The sequence below is a fragment of the Protopterus annectens genome, chromosome 9.part0 (assembly GCF_019279795.1).
Source record: "Protopterus annectens isolate FY-2018-M chromosome 9.part0, PAN1.0, whole genome shotgun sequence".
Taxonomy (NCBI): Eukaryota; Metazoa; Chordata; order Ceratodontiformes; family Protopteridae; genus Protopterus; species Protopterus annectens.
Window position 1 is genome coordinate 1,263,942,602 of NC_056743.1, and position 19,926 is coordinate 1,263,962,527.

At 36.7% G+C, this 19,926-nt stretch overlaps 1 protein-coding gene across 2 annotated transcripts in view; it reads left to right on the forward strand.

Moving 5' to 3' along the window:
• Window positions 1–19,926, forward strand: part of LOC122811984 (proto-oncogene Mas-like) — a 265,201-nt gene that overhangs the window by 148,982 nt on the left and 96,293 nt on the right. Inside the window, exons 2-3 of one of the 2 annotated variants that reach the window (XM_044084189.1) lie at window positions 12,155–12,220; window positions 19,295–19,471. Coding sequence is in view for 1 of the 2 variants with exons in the window: in XM_044084188.1 (XP_043940123.1) it covers window positions 12,211–12,220 (10 nt within the window). In the remaining variant the exon portion in view is untranslated. The remainder of the gene's footprint in view (window positions 1–12,154; window positions 12,221–19,294; window positions 19,472–19,926) is intronic. The other variant, XM_044084188.1, reaches the window with a different exon arrangement.

Consider the following 19,926-nt stretch of genomic DNA (forward strand, 5'->3'; position numbering starts at 1 on the left):
TTACATTGTGTACAATTTAGACATGGACATTCCATTCCAGTGACTTAAAATTCTACATTTATGAACAGTTTCTTTATTAACATAAACTTTGTTTAAAATTATTCATCCTTTTATATGCAATATTTGATTTCTCATCTGATGTTGTCTGGGAACCCTCATATGCCTTCAGTATACATCACATTCTAGTCATAATATATGTTACTGCTTGTGCATGTCTGTTATATGTTACAGAATACTGAATACAAAACACAGTGGAACACTTGCAGTTTATTTACAAAAAAGTTAAGAGGTTTTACTCCATTTATTCAAAGGAACTTCTTCAGAACTAAAGTGCATAGTGAAGTAAGTAATTAAATACCTACACAAAGACATCTTACAACTCAGGACAGTCATGTGTCTATTAGTTGCAAATATTAAGAACAACAGCATATTTTAAAGATAAGTGCAAAAGACTACATAAATTTGACATTGCATTGCTGGTAATTTCAGTAACAGTGAATACTGATGGTTTAATTTAAACCTGACATTTTATCAACATTTAAATTAGCAATGTAATTCCATGACTCCAAAAGTGTTGTTCAAATTGTTTCTTCTAAAATTCAGTGACTTTTTCTTTTAGCAAAAAATATTTTTACTTTTACAAATAACACAGTAGCTGTATAAATCATATGAAAAATCTTTCCCCTGTAATACCACACAAATGTCCAGAAATTATTTGTCAGAGTTTCCTTGCAGTTTTACCTGTGCAGAAGCTCTCACATAATGAACATTTAGCAATATAAACAACATTCCTAAAGTGACAATCAAAATTATAATTCATACTGTATGTTCTATTTAAATGCAATAAATAAATAAATAAATAAATAAACAAATAAATAAATAAATAAAACAAGAGTTGTTATCAATGTATCTACAATACTTGTAGAAAGTGCAGGCATAAGCACCCTTAGGTTTCTCACTCATCGTATTGAACAATCTAAAGTTATTTCTCTCTATCCTGCTTTTTAAATTATTACTTTTCTTAGACACAAACATTGGGCTAGAGCCTGCTATTTTGATAATCTCAACATTGCCTTGTATTGCTTCTCAACTGTCAGACAAAATCTGTGTAATGGCAACATTATCTAATAATACTGGTACTGCAAAGCTAACATTAAATTGTTTCATGGGGATACTTTATTTGGCATACCAGCCACTACAATAAGTGAACATTCCACCTCTCTATTAATCTATTGTTTTGTGTTGATACTTTGTTTAGCATGCCATCCACTAAAATAATTGATCAATTTATCCATCTATTAGCCAAAGCTGTTTCAGCTATAATAGAACATCTGTCATATTGATAGTGTGAGCACTGGCTCTCGGTAATGGCCACTGTCGATGTGACATCAAGCTCCCATGTACAAAATATGAAAAAGGGGCTGATGGTAATGTTGATTTTCTTTATACAAATAAATTGTTGAGGAAAATGCATATATATTTTAATAAAGTGTCGGCAGCAATAAGCCTAGGGCCTGTAATATAGTGACCTCTGGCTATGTTATATTTCATCTTAACCAAATGGAGATATCCAAATATACATTATTATTAACAAAAGGTGGTACTACTAAAACTACCAGTTCCTTTATTCATGTGTATTGTTATATCTGAAAAAAATGGCAGTAGAGTGACTCTCTCCACAAATAAATGTAAACAAATGCTACTGTACTCAAATAATCCATAAAAATTATGGAATATGCAAATATTTTTAAACACCTTTATTAAATTATCACTTAAGACACAGGCAAGCATACATTAAGAGAAAATAAAACAAACCATTTTAACATTTTCTATTTAAATGCAATATACATCAGATATGTTTTTTTTGTTATAATCATTAGTCCAACATTACAAAAAAATTGCTGAATTCATGCCTTCCCTTTAACCTCATTCCTCCTCTTCCTGAACACTGTTATGCAAGTATTGTTCCCACACTTTCCATTTACTTCTATGTAATTTGCTCCTTCCCTTTTCTAAAGATCCCTCTTCCAGTTATTTCATCTCTTTTATAATATTAAAGACCTGCTTAATAGTACTCAATTCCTCAAACTCGGCTGGTGTAGAACTTTGATCTCCATTTTCTAACAATTGCTTTTGTGGCAGCAAACAGAATTAAACTTAATAAGGCCTGACTATGTCTACGCAATTCAGATACTATATCCCACCTCAAAAGAATAATTTCTTCCCTTAAAGCCATTTACTCACTAAATGTTTCTGACAGAGTACTCTGCAGGGATTTTTTAAAAATCTGCCAACTTATTACACTTCCAAAATGTATGTTCCCAGTTACCTCTTTTTCCTCTATTACACCTCCAACATTTGCTATCTACCTGAGGAAATATTATTTTAAGTCTGCTTGGGGAATAAAAATACCTATGCAAATACTTCCAAGCAAATATTCTACACCTTCTGGACTTTGTTGCATACTTGGGAGCCATACATATGTCTTCCTATTGTTTTCTTATAAATTGTTTTTTTCAGTCTCTCTTCCCAATCTTTTCTACACTCTTCTGACTGATTCTTATAGATATCATGCAATATTTTATATTCACTGCTAATTATCCCCTTTTAACAGCTGCTTCTATTCTAGATTCAACTAAAAACTTCACCAGAGAATGTCTTTCACTTAACCCCCAATTCATTTTTCTTTGCCTGTACTCTTAGATCAAGCCCTGGTAGGTAAATGTCTTCTTGGCCTCATCCCACTCTTATTACCTTCTCTGCATGAGTTATTTGCTCCCAATATCTTGTTTTTTTTTGCCAGATTTCCCCAGTAAATTACTGCCCTCCTGGACTATTTTCTGTACCCCTACTTGCCTATATCCCTATTAGCAAAATCTCCTTTCTGCATAGTGGCTTAGTTCTTAGAATACTTTCTGTGACTTTATGAATATAATATTCTATATGGTTGTTATTATTCTCATTAAGGATTTGCTTCCAAAATTCCACTCTCTCACTATTTCTTGAGCTGCTCCCTTACTTCATCATCCCTTTCCACTTTGAATTATAACCTTCTGCTTGTATTATGTATATGAGCCTTAACTGTGTAGCTTCAAATCAGGTAAACCTAAACCACCTTGGTCTATTGAAAGGATCAACTTATCCCACTTAACACTTGCCCTCTTTCCCATCGAAATAAATTCCACCAATTAATTTATTAGTTATTGCCCACACCTTCTCCTCTGGTTGATAAAAGTATATTTGACGGTGACACTGCCAGCCCAGCTATCTGGAATTTTGTAAATAATGTTATGTCATTTGTGAATATTGATATAATTTATACAGAACTGTATGTTATGTAGAATGTAACGACAGCATACCCTGCTGGAACATAGAAGATTAACTTACAAAACTTCAAGAAAATAATTTCAAATTAAATGCTTTATGATGTGCTATAAAAGTTAGTTTCAATGCAGCAAGAAGACAGGATGTCTAGAGCTGGAAGTTTTTTCTATTGTTTGGGACAGAAGTAATTACTAGGTTTAAAATGTACAGTGTTTTATTGCTAAACCTATCTTTGTGGCTGATATTTGTGAGACATATTTAAGCTATTAGATTCCTTGCATATGTATCTGGTGACACTGCACAGGCCACTCCTAAACAGCTTTGCAGGTCTTGGTCAAAACTACCATTTGGATAATAGTAACATTACACAGTAGGATTGGATTGGACACCCTTTGTAAGGGCATAGTAGCTGATAACTACCTTATCGTCTGGGCAGAAGGGGGCATAGCTAGTAAACCTGTACCAGCCTACCACAGGAGTGTCTGTGTATTTCATATAAATCAAATTGCAAAGTGTGTGTGTCAGCACGAAGCACTGATTGGACAGAAAGGGTGCTGGAGGTTTTTGCTTGACCACTCGGCTGAGATCTTAACCCTATAGCTGTGCCAGTGGGGAGTCTTATTGGGGATCTGGAGAAAGAGGCAGAAACCACCCCCAGACAGACTGTGATCTCTGTGTGATCTTAAGGGAAATTGTACTTTACTGTGTGTAGTTGTCATCCACCCATTGTGTATATCCCTCACTATTGCCAATGGTGAGAATTGAGGCTCCTTGTTTACTTATCCAGTACAGGGGTGTCACACTGACCCACATGCAAGACGAAAGGTACTAAAAACATTTTCACTGCTTCTGTCTTACAATCCATATAAATAAGAGTTTCCAGTTTCTTAATTTTTGTAATAATTTTTGTTTAGTCTCTTCCTACATATCCTTAACTGCCATGACAGGAGCATTTTAATCCATACTCCTAAACACTTCATCTAATCATGTCCCCATAAATATGGGTATTACTGAACTAGTTTGTGTGTGGGTACATAATTTACAGTTACAGCTTTTGTTTTATCTTCATTAATTTTAGATCCCAAAAAGACCTGAACCTGTCTCAAAATGTTCCACAGCACTGAGATGCCCTTTTCTGCATTTATCAGGTACAAAACTATATCATTCACAAAAAAGCCAACTTTTCTTGATTACCATGCCAATTATATCCTTGTATTTCTGAGTCTTTTATTTTCTTTGCCAATGGCTCTAAATATAAAGCAAATAACAAAGGGAGAAAAGACGCACCTGCCTGGTTCCTCTGTTCAAAAAAGCTTATCTGATAGGAACATCCCACTTTAATACTTGCCTGTAATCCATCATATATCCTTCTAATTAACCTTATTATTGTAGCAGGGAATGCAAATGCTTCCAATGAGCTACTCATACAATCTCAGCTTTCTCTGTCAAATGTTTTCTCTACATCAAGACCCACCAACAACAGAGATATTTTATGTTCTACTTCCCTCTGGATCATCATTGTTTTATTAATGTTGTTAAATCTTTGCCCCCCCCCCCCACAAAACTACACTGATCCATATCTATCAGTTTTAGCAACATCTTTGCCATCCTTTTAGCTAGTATAGACATAAACATTTTATAATCATGGTTTAAAATAGAAATGGGTCTACATAAAGATGGGTCTGAATGGTCTTTGTCATCTTTAGGTAATACAACCACCACAGCTTTCATCCAAGATGTCAGTGCTTCCACTCCTTTTAAAATACTGTTAGTCAAAATCTCTGGAGACTTTCCTAAAGATTGATTATAATCACTGTTTTATCTCTTCACCTCCTATCTTAACTGTTAGTTGTTGAGCCAGGTCTACCTCTAACATTGGCATAATTAATTCTTCCATACTCTTTCTTCATTTCCACATTTCTCTGCTTTATAAATTTTCATAAAATTGCCACAACATCTCTAAAACCTTTACAGGATCTCTGGTTATTTTTCTTGCTATAGGTTCCCTAAGTTTGGCGACAACCTTTTCAACGTTCTGTTGCCTAAGTCATAATGCTAAAAGTTTTTGTGCTTTGGAGATTTTATCAAAAATAGTTGCTTAACTGCAATCTTTCTAAACGTATGCATATTATCCAGATACTGCCTTAGTTTCTTTCTAACACCCAACCTTGTTCTGTGAGATTCCCCTTATTCTGCAGTTATTTAACCTTTTTCAGACACTTTAAATAATTTCTATTACTTCTTAGCCATATCTTTTTCTTTTATTGTGACCCTATTTTTAAACTCCATTTTCATTTTATATCACTCACTAGCAATAACTTCTGTATATATTTCTACCTTCCCTAATAACTCTTGAATAATTTGCACTACCCATTCCTTAAATTCCTCTTTTTTAACAGGTAAGTGGGAACTTATATTGTCTTATCTGATGATGAAAAGAGCGAATGCTCTTTCATTGATCTGATAATGTCAAAAGGAGAAAATAGCAAAGTCACAGAACATCGATTTTTTTCCCAGGGAAAAAAATTGGTGGGCCGTCTTTTTCCCTGGGAAAAAAATTGCTGTTCCATGTGTTCGTGTTTTGTTTTGGTTTCTACATTATTGGTTCGATGAAAGAGCATTCGCTCTTGTCATTATCCAATAATGTGATATAGACGCTTATTTTTTACTTCATTACTCTGCATTTTTATCTTAGTTTTTATTGGTGCATAATCAGAAATAGTTATTGGATACGTGTAAAAGCTTTCAATTAATGCACATGTTCCTGTGAAATATAATTTTTCATGCTGTTTAAGGAAATTGCTACCTCTTATTCACTTCCCTTAATTCCAGACTTAATTTTTTTCACTTAACTGCTTAGTCTAGCCCAATTATTGTACCTTGGGGAATAATATGCAAACCCTGTCTGAGTTCCTTCTAATGGATTCACATCTACAATGCCAAATATTTTCATTTTTTTTTAGAAATCTGCCTTCTTTTGTTATATTGTCCCTTCTAGGTCTCTGATACATTCTCACTATTATAAACCAAATTCCAGTTCCCACCTATAAATAATATTCCCTGCTGAAAGCTAATTATTTCTACCAAAATTTTCTGAAGCTCCATAACAGTAGTTTTCAGTGGAATAAAAAAATGCATGCCATTGTAATCCTCCCCCTTGCCAATAGCCCCTTATTATCCCAAATCTATATTTTTTGTCTTTTTTTCCTCATATATCACTATTGGAGCCTCTCTAGCAATTAGTATAATTACTCCCCATTTCCACTGTCCCTGATATTCTGCTGAATATCTATTCAGAAGTCCTCTCTTTGTCAAATTCACATGCTCATTCCTTTCTAAGTGTGTCTGCTGCAGCATTACTATTTGCACTTTGCATTTCTTACTATAATTCAATACTCTTACCTTTTTATCTCTACCTGTAAGACCATTCACATTCCAGGACAATATAGACAGCACAGCCACCATGATAAAAAGCTGCTGTTCCCACCTATCATACATGGCAGTTTTTTATGTGTATTTCCAACTTTTGCGTTACATGCATATCCTAATGTTTTTGCAGGCTGATCTTCCATACAGTTGTTTCTTCTCATATGCATTTGAACCTATGTCACATTTTCGAGCCTTTTTGTTTTAATGAAAGCCTTAAAAAAATACAAAAAGAAAACACCCCCATCCCCTATTAATTTGGAACAAACATGCAAAACTATGTACATCTTCAAAATATGAAGTTTAATTCTTCAGAATGGAACAATTTCTCCAAATTGATAGCTGCACTTGCAGGCATTATCTAAACTAAAATTAAGGTGACCCATGCTAAAGCACATACTACAGCCTGTGCTCCCACTTCCACTAACTGCAATCTGTTATTTCCTTATCTCTTTTCCCCTCCCAGATATGAAAAACAACTTGTATACTTTCAGAAATCATTAACTTTTAGCCCTAAGAAAAAGTGCACTGGCTAACTGTAAATAAAACAAAATTGTACACTGTTCTATTAACTGCATTAAAATATTAATATTGCGAAGGAGATTGTTACATCTTATTCACTTCCCTTAATTTCAAACTTATTTTTTGACTGAACTGCTTGCCATTGTTCCTTTAAATTTTGCATTTCTATAAAGAATTCTGAAGATTAACTGCTTGCAACTGCAGACAACATCTCTCCATGGATTTGTATTCAGCAATGAGTCTTTGCAAATTTCACTTAGAAAATAATGCTCAGCTGCTCTTAGCTGTAGATATCTTGACTCCACTGATCATTTACCAGTAGAAAACAAACAGGCAAATATCTTTGCAGTAGTAAAAAGCTCAACATTTTCATGGCATTCACCATCTTGCCTTATTTTTAAAGCCTACATGCTTATAGGTTAAGCCAAAGGTAGTCATCTAGACATCCACCCTCATAAAATAAAAAGAGAAAATATCCTAACTCTACATATAATATAATCAGTGCACTTTTACATCCACCCCTACTTTTGTCTAGCCTTTTTTCTTGTTATCCTGTAAAACCTATATTTCTTACAACTAAAAATACTTGTTTACTTTAATATCTTTAACTTATACAACAGTCACTGAAAAGATCCCCAACATGGAAAATACCCTGACTACACATTACACAAAACTGTTTTACTGTATATAACATGCAGTTTATATCATGAAACGTTTTATCCAAATACTAATAAGAACAAAAAATGTTTTACTTACAGTTAGTTTTCCCTCTTTTAGTGTCCTTCTAAACATTAATGATATAAAGGGGTATACGCTTTACAGTCCACTCACAAGTTTAACGAAGTCAACAAAAGTTCAGTGTTTTTCAGCCACTTTTTCTTGCAAAACTATATTTCACAAATGTGATAAGATGCTTTATAGTCTTTCATTTATTCAATAATTTCAGAGTTGCACATCTTCTTCCTATTCAACTCCATCTCCCAACACCAGACTCTGGTTCAAGTCCAAGGTACTGGTGATATCACTAGCAAATCTTATATAAAAGTTGACATATCAGATAATGGGTTCTTATATTATGATTCATTTCCCCAGTGACATAAAACCGAATTGGTGAAAGCTGGGCTGGCCTTACAACCATCACAGCTCCTTTTATGTGTTGATTGCACTCATTTCTAAAAGCAAAATAATTATTATATAAAAATAAATCTAAAAGCAACATAGGTGCTGGAGGCTGTTGAAGACTGGGGGGGGGGGGATGAGAGGGGTACTTAGTGATCTAAAAGGGAAGTTTTTTAGAACTATTTGCTACCACAACATAGGTTCACTTGGAGGACATTTTAAGCTTATCCAGTTTCCGTTTTGGTGCTTGAATTAACATTTCCTGATTGTCTTACCTATCCCGGGGCTGTTAATTGTATATTAGCCCTAGTGAGAATAAATGTGATCATACTATAGATAATTTGAGGAGACCCATGTAAGGGATGCAGCATTTAGGAACTGCCTCTATCCATTAGTGGCATGAGGTGCAATCCATGAGTACATTTTCTATTATCCATCCTTAGATCCAAATTGCATTTTAATATAGACAGGGTTGAGCTTTGTTTTACTTGAATGGATAGTCTATTCTGGAACAGTGGTAGCCTCTGTGACATATATCCATCTCTCCACAACATTCAGTTTAGATACTTGGACTGAGTATTTCTGATGCCATTTGACTTGCTGATGTTCAGTTAGTCCATCTGTATTAGGTCAGAGGATGCCTTGTATGCCAGACATGTCACTTCTAAGCACTGTGTAGGATACTGAGTATAACGATAAATCTTTGAGGTGGTCCATGCAAGACCTATTGTTTAGGACTTGTATCCTTTTAGTAAGGTATCTCTGTGGGTATTCCAATTGTTGCATGGGTCTGGACAGATACATTCCAAAGTGGGCATTATACAAAATGATTGACCTAATGAGGGCTTTATAAAGGGGACAATAACATCTATAGATCTAGTGACAATCAATTTGTTTATAAGCTGTGCAATATATAAAGACTTTCTTATGACTCTGGGCACATATTGGTCAAAGGTTAGGTCACTGTACACACAAGTTCCCAAATGCGAAACAACTGGGTCAGTTCTCAGGGACCATTGTTAATCTGGCAGTTCCCTGGAGTCGATGACTTCCCAAAGGATATGATAATGTATTTCTTGGAGTTTAGCTTCAATTCATGATTTTGCACCAGTTATTGTTTGGGACAAACCTTCCTGCACGATGGTTAAGTCATTTGGGGATTCAATAACTGCTCCTAGCTTACAGTCATCTCAAACTTAGTTGGCCAAAGCCCTTTGGAATTTCTTTTTACTTTTGAGATATATGCCAAACAGAAAAAGTCTCAGCACCGAACCCAGGGGGACTCCATTGGTAAATGGTCTTTTCCCCTGTTTTGATCTCCTGCATCCTGTGAGCAAGCATACATGTATGCATTCTTTGATTCACCTTCCTGATTTCATTAACCTGATTGTATTAAATTATATTCCTTGTATAATACAACACCACTTGTTAGAATGTGTTTTAAATTTGTAGTTTGGAACAGTCTTCTAGTAAGCAATGAAACAAAATGTATGAACCAATAATGAAAAAACTACCCATTTCAGAAAATTTCAACCATAAAAGGCCACTCAAACCTTTGTCATTACAATCCACCAATATCAGTAAATATGCAAAATCTCTGCAGAAGTAAGTCATCTAAATAATTCCACATTAAAGGGATCTGTAACTAATGAAGAGGTTGCTGCTAGCAAACAATTTTATATTTCATTGTTTCATCTACAGATAAAGTGCTTGTTTCCCTTGAAGAATAACTTGTGTATGCTACATTAAAAAAATGATAAGCTAGTAATTTTGCAATGGGGAATGAAAACAGAAACATAGTTAGTAGGTAACTCCTCCAAAGGAGGACATTCATAGGACTGCAGCATCCACTCCCTTTAAAGTACAACACAGTACAGTGTCAGCAATCCATCTGCATACTGTGGGAGTAGAACCCACAGCCTTCTGCATCAAAAGCAAGTATACTACCTGTTGTGCTACTAACAATGCAAATGACTTAGCATAAGTAGAACTAAACTTCTCTTCCCCTGAAGTTATCAGCTGCTTGTAAAATCCACTTGACACTGAACTAAATCTCTCAACTTCACAGCACAAGAAATCTGGAAAAAGCCAACAGTTACTTGGGGGGGGGGGGCAAAGGCCCAAAACCAGGGACACATTTTAAATATTGCTTGTATAATCTTAGAAAGTTGCAAAAATAAAGTGTTATGTGTTACCAGGTGTTTCCTGAAAGATAGGAAGACTGAAAAATTGAGACAGTTGAAAACTATGGACTCAACTCCCTGAATCACAAGTGGTGGTATGGGTGGAGAATTCAGGCTTTTGTTTGAGCCTGAGTAACACTAACCACCAGATATACCTAACTGGGGCATTTTACACACACACACACACACACACACACACACACACACCCTCACATTACACATACACATATTCACACACCTCACAGTTCTACCTTACTATTAAAATCCCTAGTCTTTACCTCCTCCATGATGGCTAAACACAGATTTTTGGCTAGTTCACTTGCACAACATGGGAAGGGTGGCTGTGCTGATTTAAACGTCCTAGAAATTTCATGAATGACTGTACATGTAAATGCCTTCCTGGAGGTGGTTCAGGAGTGTACCGAAGCCACACTGATCTCATCCATAACCCCAAGCTATCAAAAATGCCATTAAAACCAGTAACAGTCAAACACTCCTCTCTCTGTCTAACACAAATGATAGTGCCTCATTCCTTAACAGGCAAACACTCCTCTCTCTGTCTAACACAAATGATAGTGCCTCATTCCTTAACAGAGCTCTTCTAGATATACAAAACCACTTCTTCCCAAACGTGTTCTGTTTGTGTAAGCCCTCTCACCTGCCATGGCTTAACCCCTAACTCTCAGAAACCCTCAAAAATGTGGGCATTGTTGTACTTGTATTTACTGATCACACTGGATTCTGGGAAAAAAACTCTTACTCTATATATAAACATAGCTGTTCAAGGAAGGTGTTACAGTTGTTTCAGGCAGGTATGGTAGTTGTCCCCTGTTATAGTGGTTAAAAGAACAAACAAGGGTTTAAAACTAACTTTATAGTAACATATCAGTTAATCGCACCTTCCAGAAATCTTCTAGACAGAAGCATGTAGGCAATTTCTATATTATTTAACTGGATTCACCTCCATTATATAGTATTTCTTTCTTGTTACCATTTATATATAATTTCTTAAGTCTGCTACATGTTCATTCCAGTTAAGGAATATTTTTCCCTGAAATCTAGTATTATGGGTTATTTTGTTAGTCCACTGTACAGTGTAACCCACAGCAGTTATGTTTATTGGTTTGCACTTTTCCTTCTTTGATAGATGATAAGTATCACACCTTTTGTTTAAAAATGTCTATAGTAATAGCACTTTAAAATTATGCCCTATTGAGCTGATAAGAAATAATCATTTATTAAGGAATAGCACTGATATGTTAGAGGTGGAAGGGACAGAAGTTATTTTTTTCTACCTGAGCACTTTTCAAATACCTTGTTATATATGAACTGTTTCAGTATACTCTGTAAGAAGTTCTATTTTGTTACTCTACCTCCTGCAACAAAAGACCTAAATCGGTGCTCTGCAGCTCCATTGTTATTACTGTGTTTAATATAGCAGTATGCATGTTTTGTAATAGTATAATGTTTTAACCACAGGCTTACTGTATGATAGTAAAATGATTTGCTAACGTAGATACTGTGTGGAACTGAATGAAATGCTGTTGTTAAAAAAAATATTCATAGACTTTCTTTTTCAGACTTTATAGCATCTTAAGTGAAAAAGCAAAGAGAACGAAATCCACTACATCCCTGAATGGAGGAAGGTAGTAAAGCATAATTCAGTAAATAATTGTAATTAATTGTGAACACAAAGAATGTCTGATGTCTTCTTTTCAGCTTACAATACCTGCTTGAGGGATTTTTGCATGTATCACACATGCTTGTGCATACTTGCTCAAGCTCTGTGATACTTTTTGTAACTGTTCTTTGCTTGTTTGCTTCACACCACAGAAACAGTGTAATGACTGGAATGAGTTTGCAGCCCCAAAGAAAGAGCAAGATAAGATTTTAATTACCTGTCTCTGATCGTACTTTGTATAAAGTGCAGCAACGATGGAGTGAGAATGCTGAAGTTTGAATATGATGGGGAGACCCTCCTGCCTGGGGGATGCAGGGGGCTTGTCCCAGTGTAAAATCATTTTCTATTGTTTTTGATGTGACAAGTTTCCATGGACCTGTAGTAGATTGAGCACCCAGATTTGTGTATTGGACTCTCAGTTATTAGGAATATTGACCAAGCAGATGTGATACAAACTCAGGAGCTTAAAGGAAATTAAATGCACATTTAGGAATATTGACCAAGCAGATGTGATACAAACTCAGTAGCTTAAAGGAAATTAAATGCACATTTAGGAATATTGACCAAGCAGATGTGATACAAACTCAGTAGCTTAAAGGAAATTAAATGCACATTTAGGAATATTGACCAAGCAGATGTGATGCAAACTCAGTAGCTTAAAGGAAATTAAATGCACATTTAGGAATATTGACCAAGCAGATGTGATGCAAACTCAGTAGCTTAAAGGAAATTAAATGCACATTTAGGAATATTGACCAAGCAGATGTGATACAAACTCAGTAGCTTAAAGGAAATCAAATGCACGTTTTACTACAGATATGACTATCCAAACCCTCCTATTCCCATATCTCTCAAACTCCCCATCATCACGAAAGATATGTATTAAAAGGGCTGTCAAAGACCAAAAATCACTATTCGCATATCACCTGAAAATTTACCTGTCTGTTTAATAAACAGTACTAAACAAGCCCGGGCTGAGACACTCCTGAAGCTATTTAACCTGAACCTGGCAGTAGGCCTTGTCCCAGACATATGGTGCACAGCAGTGGTGATGACACACCATAAAACTGGACACACCACAAGCCCTGGAAATTATAAGCCCTTCAGCCTGACAAGTCTCACATGAAAGTCCATGGAATATGTTATAACTGATTTGATAAAATTTCAGATTAAAAATCTCATCAGACTAGACCTGCTACTATTTAGCTTTGTAAAGGCCAGATTGCGTCTGACAAATCTGGTAAACTTCATTGAAAGGGCAGCACAAGCTGTTAACTTGTTGTCCACATGGTATACCATGATCTAGCCAAAGCATTTGACACTATCCCCATGCTAGCATGGATACTAAACTTAATGCATTAAAAACAGAGCTCTGTGTAGTAAGATGGATCAACAATTAGCTAAAACAAAGAACCCACTCAGTGTGGGTTCAAGTGCGGTGTCAGAGAGTATGAATATGACCAGTGGTGTGGTGCAGGGTTCAGTGCTAGGACCTCTTTTATTCGGTATTGACATTTCTAGTCTCCAGTCCAATAAACAAGATCTCTAGCTAACTAAATTGTTAGCTCTCCTGCAACTTGGGAATCATTATGAAATCCCCCTCTGATCCCCAAGCTACAAAGAGCGCATACACTTGTAAATACATGGTGTACTGAAAATGGGCTTAAATTAAATGCTAAAAATGTAACATTGCTAAATTTGGTAGACACCCTGTTTCCCCAGGCACACAGCATAGATGATATCACACTTCAATCTCAGAATGTTGTGAGCGACCTTGAAATGGGTTAACAATTCCTTTTCCTTTGATCACCATATGACAATGGTCAGGAAATTCGTCTGTGTAGTGCAGTTAATTACCAAAGGAATGTCATCCAAGACCTAAAGAGTTCCTTGTCCCCTATATATATATATGGGTCTAGGTTACAACGTCAACAGATGAGAAGACCGACAGTGAAATCACCGACGCCAGAAGATCGACGGATGAAAACACCGACGCGGAGAACACCGAGATGGGGAAAGGATGTGTAAGTATGCGGTAGCGACGGACATTAGGGTGCGAGTAAGGTAAGTGTGCGATGTTGACGGTCTGTAGGGGTAGGGGTGGGTTAAGTGAGTTAGGGTTAGGGCACGAGTTAGGTAAGGGTGCAGTAGTGAATGTTTTGGGTTAGGGGCGGGTTAAGTGAGTTAGGGTTAGGGCGCGGGTTAGGTAAGGGTGCAGTAGTGAATTGGTTTGGGTTAGGGGCGGGTTAAGTGAGTTAGGGTTAGTGACGGACCTTAGGGTTAGGGTTTCGGTTAGGGTTGTGGATAGTTGTGTATGTAAGGTTTAATGTTTGTTTGTTAGGGTTTAGGTGTGCTTGTGTTGTGTGTGTGGTTTTTGGTCAGGGAATTTGTTTTATTTATTGGTTGTTGTGATGATGTGTTGAGTGTGCGGTGTCGTGTTTGTGAACTGTCGATGATGTGGTGTCGGTGATGTCGTTGTCGATGTTGTGTGCTGTCGGTGTTATAACCTAGAACCATATATATATATATATATATATATATATATATATATATATATATATATATATATTATTGAAGCCACTGCCTCTACTGGAATGTACAGCTCATAGTTCATAGTTCATAGATTAATACTAGGCTAACTGTCCTTGTGGACCACTTTAAGCCTAGCCAGTTACCCCATGTGAGAATCAAACCTTGCACCTTTTGTTTGTAAGGTAAACACCTTAATCATTATGCCAACCTCCCACCCAGCACTAGAAGTATTAAACAGAAAACCCCAGAGGTTCCTAACTAAGAAGATCACTGGCCTAAAAACCTTAAGCTACCAAAAGAGTACTGTCCCTTTATTCAGAACCATCTAGCCTCCTCAAATGAGATCTGTGCCTTGATTCCATGCCATTAGGGACCCAGTTGTCCTGAATCTCTAGAAGCTACATAAGTCAATTAGGCCCACTAATACCAGAACCAGTGATCTAAATCTTCATAAGCAGATTAGGACAACACAGTTGAGAGACAAGTTTATTACTCAGCACCTCTGGAATAAACTCCTCCTGCTGCTTAAGCAATGTGATCTACTTTCTTCATTCAAATAGGACGTGGATGATGAGTATTTATAATTGCACCCCAGGCTTCACTGGCTAAGCCCTCCTTAAGAGAGAAGGTACAGTCTAATGGTGATTGTTGACAAGGCATAATGCTTGCAAAACTTGGTTGCCTTGAATTGTCCTATGATTCCTAGGATTCTGATGAACAAACTAGCAACCTCAGCCGATGTCTGGAGAACAATCACTTTGACTACCCTTCACAAGCCACTGTGACTCCTCTGCACAAGAGTGATCCCTCCACAGACCTAGGTAATTATAGACCCATCAGCCTCACCAACTTTATATGCAAAGCCATATAGTGTATCATAGAAGACTCATTTATGCAGACATAGGCAACAAAACTGATCTAAAGCCCAATCAGTTTGCTTTTGTGAAGGGCAGGTCCTGTCTCATGAATGTACTAAGCTTCTTTGTAAAGGTGACAGAAGCTGGAGATGGTGATGATTCTGTGAACACTGCTTATCTCAATCAGGGCAATGTGTGACACTATCTCCTATGCTGCTGTTTGTGAAAAATTACACATGCTTAATGTCACCCCTACAGTGCCTGCTAATTGCAAAATGTCTATCCAAAAGATTCTAAGTTGTGAAATGTGCAGGTTCCCTCACCAAATGTAATTTGCAACTAGTAGGGTGTCACAAAGATTCGTTTTGGGTCAGCTCTTGTTTGGTATTTATTTTGCAAGACATCCAAGCCAACTTCCAAGAAGTATGGCTGACCAGGATTGCTGATGACTGCAAACTGGTCACTGTTATCTGCTCATCCACTGCCACAAAATAGCTCCAGCAAGGGCTGGGATATGCACATACATGATATATCAAAAATAGTCTCAAACTAAATGAAAAAGTGCAGCATGGTAGCATTTAGCAGGAATGTTAATCCCATCTGATATGTTCTGAATGGTACTTCTCTTCAGACAGATAGGTATTTATGTGGGCAACTCTGTATCTCATTTGATCATTACCTTTCCACCACAGTCAGGAAATCCTGCTATCTGGCCAGTTAATTTCCACGAGAATGTCTTCAAGATCCAGAGATGCCATTCTACCCATGTACAATTCCCTTTTCAGAACCCATCTCTGAATACCATGCCTCCTTCAGTATGTGCAAATCTAAGCATGTTGCTTAATGGGAAAGGCCACCAAAGATTTCTAACCAAGAAAATTAAAGGTCATAAATCTTTCACCTACTTCAATACATTAGCAAGCCTCTCCTTATGTTTAGTGACCTCCAGGTTGCTACAAATTGACCTGTGTCTCACTTTTCAAGCCATGAAAGGCTCAATCCTATTTGACCTCCTGTTTCTTCTCAAAGTCAGTGAATCTACAACCAACCACACTAAGGACCTATATCTACACCGACAAATAAACAAGGCTCACTGGAGGGATAGTTCTTTAATTCAATGTATTCCTATCCTATAGAATAAGTTACAATGACAGATCAAAGTGTTACTATAGCTGCCTTTGAGACTAGTCTTGATGACTGCATGGGTAGACATAAATTTACACCAGGGTATCATGAACAGCTTGTTCTATTTATGTGAGCACTATTAAGTGTTTGAAAAAGGTGGCAAAACTTTTAAGTTTGTCTGCTATGAGGTGTATATGGCTAGGCATCTTAAGGTCCTCATTATTGCTTACCTCGTATGTTCTTATGTTCCTATCCTAGAGGTAATGTTTCAACTAAATAAAATATTTGCTTATAAAATGCCATGAAGTGATTTAGCAATTACATCACCCAGAAAGTGTTACTCTAAAGCATTGCTCCAAAGTGTTACTCCACTACAGCATTTATTATTGTTCATTTGGCTTCTAAAGAACTTTTATCTTTTTATCAGTGATCCAGTATCTGGATGAATTACTTACTTAACAGTACGTTTCACTTTTTATTTAAAGACTTTCGGCTTTTCCCAGTTAGGAGTCACCACAGTGGAACTCCGGTCCGCTCATGATTGGCAGTGTATTTTTACGGTGCCGAGTTGCCAGCCCGATGCCCAACCTTCAACGAAGGCATGCCCATTCACGCTCACACCTACTTGCATATCTTTAATGTCACTCGACCGCGGGGAGGACATGCAGTATCCACACAGAAGGCGCTCCAGCTGAGAATCGAATGGGAGAAACTCTTGCTGTGAGGCGACAATGCCAACCGCTGCACCACCGTGGCTTACCGTTTCACTTTTTATAAAGGCACATATTGCCATTTCTCTTTCTTCCTCCAAAAGATCAGAATTATTAATAAGTGCAGCGAGACACTTACATTTACAAGTGTTAGATTTTAATGTCCTGTTAGGGGCAGTGACGTACATTAAATCGTATTATTCTCATTGGGCATGACTACAAATGTTATAATTTCTTTTTCACTGGCATATTTTACTTAAAATCTGACTACAAAGTACACAATAGAATATTTTACAACGTACGCTAAAACTGAGTTTTTCTTTTGCCTCATACAAAAATAGCTTAGATTTTTGTCTAACACCTTATAGCACTATTGATATTTCATTTAACACATATTGTATTCACAGTGCAAGATGTCTATTCATTCAGTTATAGGAGATCTGAATATAGCTTCAAGCAGGACCATGTCTTTATGTTTGTAAGCTGATTGACCCAGAAGGGGATAAGTGTAGTTATACAATAAACACTTATTTGTATTAAAAAATGTGCATGCTGATTGAAGAACACAATCAACAATCCAATTTTAAATTGAGCGCATACCAATAAAAAGAAGTCCAGCAGCTGAAGCTTTCTTCAGGGGCCAGACTGTCTATTGGAATATGCTCAGTAATGCCACCCATAAGATATTTTATGAAGGACAGGGCTGAATATGAGAGAAATCAGGTATGTTCTGCAAAACTGTGGAGAGTTGAGAAATATGGTTACCAACAGTATGATCAATCATACTGCCTGAAACTATTCCTCTCATTTGCCCAAAGTCTTAGAGAACATCCCCAATTTTCCCCATATTTTTGCCCAGCTGTCCCCTGTAAATTTTGTTTATTTTTCTGGCAAATCAGAGGGGAATTCTGTCATCCAATAATGTCACATGATAAACTGATGTGAGATTTCTCAGCTTTCAGGCCTGCTTCTTTTCTGTGGCAAAATGTACTAAAGTATTCTTCTACATTCTGGCCTTGGACTGCGAGTTTGTTCAAACATTGCCCAACAACTGCTTTGTTGAATGCAGCTGTAGTTGAGAAAGAGAATACGTTAATTCATAGAGTTTCTCTTTTGTGAAAGTGGTGCTTCTTTTTTATTGTCATATTGGTGGGATTTTATTTAAGTTTATGACAATAAATTACACTACAACAATGTACATTTACCACTGGAAGAATCATGCTAAATTAGTTTCTCTGCACTGCTAAGCTTCCCCCTCATCATCAGTCCACACCAGTCGGGGGTAAATTCTGTGTACTCTCGCCAAGTCATGGATTATTGCTAAAGAATGCCATTAGTAACTGCAAACTAGAAAACCTCTGTAGCTTTTCAAAAAAGCCTAATTATGAGCCCAGTGCCCTGAGTCTGACTGGTACTGTCCCTGATAAGTCTGTTAATGACCAGTCAAATGTAATTCCAGAGATCATAATGTGGAGTTCAAATCCATAAAAAAGAGATCATTTTAAACTGGAGAGAAAAAAAACCCAGTCTTTTTTGAAGTTAGTATGTGCAGCTGCAAATAAATATAATTTCTGTGACAGAATTGTCTTAAGTGTTGTTGATTTTCCCCACATTGTCAGACTTAAGCGATCACTATACATTGTTACCTTTATTTACTTTAGTGGTTTAAAGGCAGTGACTCTTTACTTACTTGGTGGTGTTATTTCACTCATCTCTTTTCCTGCCATCTTCAGTTTCTGAAGATGATGTATTCACAGAGGTTGTAACAATACTCCAGTGTACAGCACTAATGTTTGTGTTTTGTTTCCTTGATAGATCCCATTAAGACAAAAATCCTTCTTAGAGGTGGCCAGCAGAGTAGAACCTCACAAGATTCACATTGAGGTAATGCAATCTCTTCAATGAGACACCTGCAAGGAAAACCATACAAATAAAACTACACTGCCTCAATCATAAGATACTTACTATCACTTCAAGCAAGAGCTGTTCCAGGTAAAGGGATTTTCTTACTCTAACTATAATGTCCAATTATCAATTGTATTTTCTTCCTCTAACAACTTAACTATAAATAAGCCAAGAAGCATCTCTTCATGCAGTGGCAATTACTGGTGCCTTGTATACACGCAATCACCAGAAATTGAAATTTCTCCATAAAAACACCTCAGAAATTTACAGCAGTGCCGCTTTACTCACAGGTCAACTAGTTTGCAAGGTGAGCAGCAATTACACATTTAGTTAGGAATATTTAGGTGTAACTTATCTTATTATGGCAACCAGGACTATTACTGCTCAAAGATCATCTGGTTTGATGCTGGGCAGCATTGATGGGTAAATTAGCTGCAGATTACACCAAGTAGGCACACTTCCATCATCTGCTTACAAACAGCCTCCACTCCCATCCTTTCAAATACACATTAATCTCTCTATCTCTGCTTCCACCTTGATGG